This window comes from Panthera onca, chromosome C1 (genome assembly GCF_046562875.1).
Source record: "Panthera onca isolate mPanOnc1 chromosome C1, mPanOnc1 haplotype 2, whole genome shotgun sequence".
In the NCBI taxonomy this organism is placed as follows: Eukaryota; Metazoa; Chordata; class Mammalia; order Carnivora; family Felidae; genus Panthera; species Panthera onca.
Window position 1 is genome coordinate 51,264,320 of NC_138346.1, and position 9,138 is coordinate 51,273,457.

Genomic DNA, 9,138 nt, shown 5'->3' on the forward strand with positions numbered 1-9,138 from the left:
GGCTCTTCCAAAGGACAGAATACCCAGATTAGACACAGAACTGTGCTTTCTAGATTCTGAGACAAATACTTTGACTTTGCAGCGAAATTGGTTATTTTTAAGGCAGTTCATCTTTATGTTGAGGAGTGAAGCTGGCTCTTGTGAGATAAAGTGGGTGCCAGCATTTCCACTGAGAGAGGTAGATTAATGCAATTGACACATTAGACCATTGTCCATACCACATGAGAGGAAGACATGTTGGAGTGTCTGACTTCAAAGCAGATGGAGGAAAACAAAGTCAAGTGGTAGCAGTTTTTATTCAAAAAGAAAGTGTGGTATACTCACAGGAAAATATAAAAGATAATCTGCTCTGAAATGAAGAAAGGAGCTGATGTCTAAAGAGTCACTGGGGTGCCTGGGTGGCTTGGTCGGTTAAGCGTCCGACCTCAGGCTCAGGTCACGATCTCGCGGTCCGTGAGTTCGAGCCCCGTGTCGGGCTCTGTGCCGACAGCTCAGAGCCTGGAGCCTGTTTCAGATTCTGTGTCTCCCTCTCTCTGTGACCCTCCCCCGTTCATGCTCTGTCTCTCTCTGTCTCAAAAATAAATAAACGTTAAAAAAATTTTTTTTAAAGAGTCACTAAGGTAAGGAGGTGGAAAGATGGTGGAAACAGTTGGGGGACACTGTAGAACAGGACTTGAAAGCACTGAAGACCCCAACTCTTTAGAAAATCTATGAATCTGATAGAATACTGACAAGTAAACAAAGCATATTCAAGTACTAGGTCTTTACATATAGTGAAATTAATATAAACTTATGTTGGTAGCAATCGAAACTACATGCATGCACACATTCCAAATAAAATTTTGGAGGAAAATCACATCAGATTCACTCAACCTTTGATTACCTAAATGGATTTTTCACTATGAAGTACATGCACACATGTACACACACATATACATGTGTATATATGTATACACAAATATATATGTACATACAAATTGGAAGGGGATCAGGGCTGAACATTAAAGGGGGCAGGTGTGTTGTGTAGTGTGTCATTCACTAATGTCTAAGGCAAACATCTGATTGACTTTTCTTCTCCATTCGTTGAGCAGGAAGTGGATATGAATTGACTAGAAAGAAGTCTACCTGTCTTTTTTGAATGGGGCATCTATCATGTATCATATTACCATATCGACTTTATTTTCTTTTATCCAGTCATTCGGGCTAAAGTTAAAGAAGTAAAGACCAAGTGCCATGATGTGACTGTAGTAGTTGAGGTGAAGGAGATTCTAAAAGCTTCTCTGGTAAACATTCCAAGAGAAAACGTTAACCTTTACACCAGCTCTGGCTGCCTGTGTCCTCCACTTAATGTTAATGAGGAGTATATCATCATGGGCTATGAAGATGAGGAACGCTCCAGGTAATTCTTTCCCTAAAGGTTCAGAAAAATTGCTATACCTATCATCTCTTTATTTCATTTCTCTAGACGTCTTACTCTGGAGTTCTTACCTGGGGATCTAACTCCTAGGGGATTACCGATAGGTTGTATTTGGGTCCCTCAATATCATTTACTGGATAGAAAAGTATATGTGTGCAATTTGTGGGTGTGCATTTTTCTGGGGAGAAGGATCATAACATCATTTCTTCTTAAAGGAGTCTATGACTCACAAATTATTAAGAATTTCTATTCTAAAATCTGGCTGTCCTATTGTAGAATAAACAGTAAATCTTTCTTGGCAACGATTCCTTGTATTTTTCAGTAATATCTTTTAATTTTTCAAAAATGGTTGCTTCTTTAAAAAATACAGATTACTGTTGGTGGAAGGTTCTATTGCTGAGAAATGGAAGGATCGACTTGGTAAAAAAGTTAAGGTAAGCCTATATTTTGTGTTCAAAGTGATACATAAAGTAGAAAACCAGACATTTGTCATTTAAACAAAATAGCTGCCCTTAACAGCATGAGAATTATTAAAACCTGAGCTGTGTGTGCGTGTGTGTGTGTGTGTGTGTGTGTGTGTATCTCAAATTCTAACGACTGAGTTTGTCTTTAATGTCAATTTCATTTAAGGAGTGAATTCTCTATAAGTGTATCAGAGATTTAACTACAGTTGCCTAACTTCTCACAATGAGAAGTCTGGCTATAGTCAGTCCAGTCCTGGTTGGGTAGCTCCACATTATCATTAGGGCTCCAGCTCCTTCTTGCTTGCTGTTCTGCCATTTTTAAGGGCATTGCTTCCATGCTCATGTTCACCAGGAGGTCGCAAGATGGCTTCCCACCTCCAGTATCACACCTACATTTCAGGGAGAAAAAAAAAAGAGATAAAAAGAAGTTTCCAAGTGCCCCATCTAGCAATTTTTACTTAGGTCTTAGTCTCATATCCATCTCTAGCTGCAAGAGAGGATGGCAAATGCAGTTTTTTAGCTGGGCATAAATTGCAGTTCTGGGAGTTAAGAGGGGAGAACAAAGGATGGGTAGGAAACTACCAATGTTGTCCCAATTCGTAGACACCAGTTCTTCTGTACAAAATGTAGCCATGTTCATCTGTGTATAAGACATCTGACCAAATTAGGTCCTTAGAGCAGTAATGTAGCTTTGTTTTTAAACCACTGATTCTTAGATTCTGGAAGTGATACATTTAAAAAATCACAATAGGGGCACCTGGGTGGCTCAGTCAGTTGAGTGTCTGACTCTGGATTTCGGCTCAGGTCATGATCTCATGGTTCATGAGGTTAAGCCCCACATTGGGCTTTGTGCTTACAGCACAGAGCCTGCTTGGGATTCTTTCTCTCTGTGCCCATCCCCAGCTCATGCTGTCTCTCTCCAAATAAATAAACAAAAAAATTTTAAAAATCACGGTATATAACCTTATTATAGAAGGTTAGAAGGTTTCATTTCTTTTCTTCTTACTATATACTAAGCTAATCTGTTCCAAAGAAAGGAATGTATGCGCAGATTGGCAAAGAATTGAAAAGGGTGTGTGTGTTGTGGGCAGGGAGGGAAAAGAAAGAGTGGGAATTGTACCAAACATAATACATCCTCTAACTTCTGTAAGTTTGAAGGCTTGGGAAACATTTACAGGGTAAGTTAAACACCCCTGAGCAGTTTATCTTATACATCTGGCACTTGACACAGCAGACACATTTGAGTTGAAGTGACCTACAAAAATGTAAAGGGCATTATTTTGCAGGGAGAAACTACCCTTCAGTAAGTTCTTTTTTTCCCTGGTATATTTGTCAAAAGTGAGATGTATTTCAAGTTCAGACTTGTGGGAATTCTCCATTTGTATCTATTTTCAGTTACTTTGGTGTTTATTAAAAAGTGGCTCTTCTTCAGTAAGTTGGAATCTCTTACTGTTCTTTTAATTTGGTTTTCTGCTTGCTAATTCAGAACAGGAATTTGTCCTAAATTCCTGTACCAGTTGGAAGAGCTTTCAACATCCCTGCTGCAAAGCATGTAACGAGGCTTGCTTGCTGCTTCTCTTTTGGTACCAAAACAATTACCATCATGTAAAGACCCAGGACACATGGCTTGTTTATCCTATTTCTTAGGCAAACATTTTCCATTGCTTTCTACAGGGGACTCATAGAATTGTTGTGAAATTCTTTATATCTCAGTCTGGATGTAAACATGCTAAAGGGAAGAATTAAATCAATAATGTGAACATTTTTTTAAAATTAATTTATTTATTTTGAGAGAGCGAGCGCAAGCAGGGGGAGTCTGGGACAGAAGATCTGAAGCAGGCTCTGTGCAGACAGCAGTGGGCCTGATGTGGGGCTCAAACTCATGAACCGTGAGATCATGACCTGAGCTGAAGTCAGACATTTAACTGACTGACCCACCCAGGCATCCCAACAATTTTTAATTGATATTGCAGATACTCATGGCTAAATATCTTGGGTAGGAAAATCTCTTTTGGCTAGAATTATTGAGATCCTTAGTTTAGTTTTCCTGTCAATTTGAGGATGTAAAAAAGAGTTTTATGGATTTTCCCTTTTCAGCTGATTTTTTTTTCCTTCTTTTTGCTCAGTGAATAGAATAAGAATGAGATAAAGACCTTCTTTTGGTTTTGCCATACAGATGGTTGTCTACCTAAGTCTCTGTTAGAGCAGGTTGTTCAAATCGAAATATTTGGTCTGCCTTGGGCAGTTGAGAATCAGACTGTTTTTTAATATGAAAAACAATAAGATTGTAAAGTATGCTAAAATGAAGAATTACTTTCAGTAATTGAAAAATGATAATTATATGCTAAGCCCTTCATATATTTTTCATTTGTTAATCTTCAGAACAGTCTTATAAGTATATTCTATTATTAATTCCAATGTGCTAATGATTAAAATGAGGTTTAGTAAGTTCAAGAAACTTTGCACGGTAACTGATAGAGTTAGAATTTGGGCTTGGGCCATCTGACATTAGCTCCTTGCTGCTCAAAGTGTGGTCTTGGGGCCAGCAACATTGTCATCACCTGGGAGCTTGCTACATATGAAGATCTTGGGCCCCAGCCCAGACCTATCGAATGAGAATCTGCAATATTAATATCTCCAGGTGATTTCTGTATTCATCGAAATTTGAGAAGTAGTGCTGTGGTCCTTATTCACTACGTTTAACACCAATAATATAACTTCCTTTTATTATATTACATGTAAATACTATTGGTAGTGTTACTATGAAATATTAGTGAACTTGACTATGGTCATTAGAAATATTGGTAATGTCGGCTTTGTAAAACAGAATGAGTGCAGGACCTTATCTGTTGTGATTGTCGCACTTGGTAGATATTACTTGGAAATATGTTTTTAAGAGATCTTATTTGCCCCCAAAATTTCTATTTTTTTCGCTGCTTAAATCACATATGTTTTAAAAGGCTATGTTCTGATGTATTGTAGAAGAAGAAGATGAAGAATAGCCCTTCAAATTCTCTGTGTAAATCTTCCATTGGTGATCCCCTGTGTAGTGCCAGACTTGTGTATGTTAGTTCCGGAACTACCTGCAGATTTTGATAGATAGTTTTGTCACCATTTGATGTGGAAATTTTAAGTTTAAGGTCTGATATGAAAACATAACTGATATATTATAGGTGGCCAATTTGGTGCTTTTCATGATCAGAGAATTATGTTCACGTAGCATCAATTTTGTTATCCTGGGATATGAATTTTATACTTTTGGAAAAGGGTTTTGAGTTCTGACTTTGAGGTCTTACTTAGTTGTTAGAATAATAGAAATGATGACCCTGGTGATACATGCACGTGAGCATTTTCTGTTTTGAATTTCACAGCGCTGGGATATGAAGCTCCGCCATCTTGGACTCAATAAAAGCGATTCAAGCCATAGTGATTCCACTCAGAGTCAGAAGCCTGGCAAGAGCTCCAACCCCCGTCAAGCACGCAACTAAATCTTGGAGTGCAGAAAGAACACCAGTGGACTTCCTATTAAGACTTGCATTGCTGGACTAGCAAAGGAAAATTGCACTATTGCACGTCATATTCTATTTTTTACCACAAAAATCATGTGGTAACTGATATTACTTCTATTTTCTCTTTCATTTTCTGTTTTTCTCTTCCCTCTTTCTTTTTTCTTTATTGTGTTCTGAGTGCAGCTCCTTAAATATATGTATTCTGTTTCACTAATCCTGGGAAAACTATTCTCTGCAATAATAATAAATTAAACATGTTGATACCAGGGCCTTTTTGCTGGAGTAAATGTTAATATGCTGTTCTGCACCCAGATTGGGAATGCAATATTGGATGCAAAGAGAGATTTCTGGTATACACAGAGAGCTAGATATGCTGTGAAACCTAGTCTGCTCATCTAATTACAGCCTCATTTTCACATGCCTTTTGGGCATTCTCCTCACGCTTAAAAGTTCTGAATGTTTATAAAGGTAAAATGGCAGTTTGAAATCAAATGCCACACAGGCAAAGCAATCAAGCACCAGGAACCATTTATGAGGAAACGACACACAAGATAAATTATTTGCAAGATTGGCAGGAAGCAAAATAAATAGTGCTAGGAGCTGGGGAAAGAACATTTTGCCTGATTGAGAAGCACAACTGAAACCAGTAGCCGTTGGGGTGTTAACGGTAGCATTTTTCTCTTGACAATACATTTGGTTTGTTTGTGAATATATTAATCAGCATTAGGGAAGTGAATTGTAACTAGACATCTGTTGTTATCAGCGTACCTCTGTTAAGTTTGCTTCCCTTTAAATAAGCCCATTGGTGTAAGTTTTTTTTTTTTTTTTTTTTTTTTTTTTGCATCTTTTAAAATAAATCTTGATGTGTTGACCAGGAAAAGAAAGTATGTATGCATGTGCACCAGGGTATTATTTTTGAAAGGTACATAGCTCTATAAAATGCTGTAGTTTGCAGCATGGTAAAATGTGCAAGGTTGTGCCTGTGTGTGTGTGTGTGAGCGTGTGTATGTGTTTGTGCACTCACACCCAAGCTGGACTGAATTACAGGCCTGTACTTGATCATTTGGATTTGTGCTGTTTAATGCTCAGTAAAATATGCCTAATAAAAGGAATTACGGTTGTCAGGAGAGAGATTATTCTTTTTTCTTTTAATATTTTTATTTATTTTTGAAAGAGCACGCAGGCAAGGGAGGGACAGAGAGGAAGGCAGAGCATCCAAAGCAGGCTCTGTCCTGACAGCAGAGAGCCCAACACAGGGCTCAAACTCATGAACCGTGAGGTCACGACCTGAGCTGAAGTCCAATGCTTTGCTTAATTGACTGAGCCACCCAGGCGCCTCAGGAGAGAGGTTATGCCGACTTTTGAACCAAATGCACAATCTTGCTACCCAAGCTGCAGTGTCCCCAGGGACCTTGGGGAATAACTGATGCTTTTCCTTCCTTCCTCTAGCAAGTTCTTCATAGCTTGTGCCAATCACTTGGATGTCTCATTTCCTTCAATTTATGTGTTCGATATTAGTAGAACAGATTTCCAAGATATGGTACACTGAAAATAAAACATTTATGAAGCAAAATGGTGCTGTGCTTCCTTCTACACGGACAATCGTGTGGGAATGAAATTCAGTCTAGAACAAACATTTCCACAAATGGTAAATAATAATTCCTCTAAATTCTCTCTTTTGAAAGTAAGTGACCATCTCAACCTTCTGGCTGATGTCCAAGCCCCTACAGTTTCTGGAATCCCACAAGAAAGAGTTCCAACCTTGCCTCCATGAAGACCGCATGCTCTTTTGAGCTGCTGTGTGGTTGCTATCGATAATTTGGCCACCCGCTTTATTCTCAGATGGCTGGGGCAGGTGCATATCGTTCTAGATGCTACTGTTACAGCCTTAAAGAGGTAAGTTTGAGTGTCACAGGGCAGGAGTGAAGTGCCGCAAGGGAAGAACTACACCTTGGGATCTCTTGTCCTGATGTTGATGCCCCAACTGAGCTTCAAGGATTGAAGAGTGGAAAGTAGAATTCTGCCTTGTCCCGTGTTTCTCAGGCATCTTTCATGTTCACTGTGGGAAGAAGGGCAAGAATGGACTGCGGGAGATTTAAAAGAATTGATTTCTCAAATCCACACAATGTCATCGCTTATTCCAAAGCACAGTAAGAGGAATTTTAAGTGATGAAATATTTTGATGTAAAACCGAAGCCACAGATGTATCCAAGCCCCTGAAGTATTTTTTTCGGGGCGGGGGGCAGTGGTGACCGTAAGTTAGCTCCTGCGTAGAATGACACAATTTATGCACAGTACATATACAACTATAAACAAAAGAGGACTAGATTTTGGGATTCAGCTGTGTTCTTTACCACCTTCCCTTTAGTGATCTGCACTGGCAATGGTTGATTTTGTTTGTGTGAGGCTCTGTCAGTTAAAGTTTCTAATGGTATGAGGTCCATGAATAAAGTACTTTTGGCATTCAGTTTGATAGTTGCAACGTCTTCATTAATTATGTGCAAGCCTCTTTTGGGAGATAACATGATTTTTATGGTGGTCATGTTTCTAATCAGACTGCAAAATCATTTCTACTCTGCAATTGCCATAATACAAATGCATCTTATTAGTGTCTCTCTACAGGCTTTTCTGACAGGTACTCACTTTGAAAGCCACTAAAATTTTAATCTATATGCATCCTTGTCAGTGACCTTGAGATCTATAAAATTCACTTAAAATTTCTTTGAAAACTTCTGTTCACCTTCAGGATTTTAATTTCCCCAGCCAAGTAACAGGAACAAAATGTTAGGTGCGTGCTGAATAGCAAAAATTAAAATAACAGCAAACTTGGAGTCTCTTTGCAGATATGTGAGTATTTTACTGTGTCACATACAGAGTGTAATCTGACTCGGTGCCATATGTTGCACTGAGCATTGGGGGTGGGGTGGGACAGATCCATGGGTCTCCACATCTGTTATGTATTAAGAAGGCAAATACAAAAATTACAATCACTGTGAGTAAATAGCACTACTTATTGCCTTCTGCAAGAAATTACTTGCTATTATTTTTTCAGCAAGCAAAATGACAAATAAGTATTTCAAGATTGGTATTTATTTAGACTGAATTTTATTAGTATGAGCATTCAAGAAGATGGTAAAAATGAGATAAAGCAGAGATTTCTAATACTGTTAGTGAAATCTGATAGAATTTTTGAATATGGTTCCCAGCTGTATTAATAAAAAATGGTATAGTTGTACCTTTTGATAGTTATCTCTCTGGGTAATAATATCTAACAGTGGCTAGAGGTCTATACAAAATACGTGCATGTGTATAACCTCATATAACCCTTGGAAGTCTGTGAAGTAGGTATTTCTATATTATGGATGAAAAAATCAAGTTATGTAAGGAGCGGAGCTGGGCCTCAGACTCTCTTATTTTTATTTCCTAAGTTATATGTTTTCAACCATTGCAAATACTGAGAAAGATCAACGCATCCTGACATTATGAAAAAGCATAGTGTCAGGCACGGAGTGGACTACTAAAATTTTTTCTTAAACTGAGGTCTACCGACTGAATGCCAGAAAGCATATGTAATATAATTCCAATCTGATCCCAAGTACTGTCATTTTTGCTCTTCAGTTTTCCTTGCCTATAAAATTAAAATTTCATGGAATGATTCTTGTAGAGGATGAGCAGGTAAGTGAATTTTGGCATTAATAGTTTCTTTTGTTTTGGCATTACTAAAGTTACATGATTCTCAGGAGGGAAA

The 9,138-nt window shown here is 38.2% G+C and overlaps 1 protein-coding gene across 1 annotated transcript in view; it reads left to right on the top strand.

Moving 5' to 3' along the window:
* Positions 1 to 6,517, top strand: part of FRZB (frizzled related protein) — a 32,288-nt gene extending 25,771 nt beyond the window's left edge. The window contains exons 5-7 of the mRNA XM_060622115.3: positions 1,195 to 1,399; positions 1,788 to 1,851; positions 5,253 to 6,517. Coding sequence (XP_060478098.1) covers positions 1,195 to 1,399; positions 1,788 to 1,851; positions 5,253 to 5,369 — 386 coding nt within the window. The 3' untranslated portion in view covers positions 5,370 to 6,517. The remainder of the gene's footprint in view (positions 1 to 1,194; positions 1,400 to 1,787; positions 1,852 to 5,252) is intronic.
* Positions 6,518 to 9,138: the final 2,621 nt, after the last annotated feature.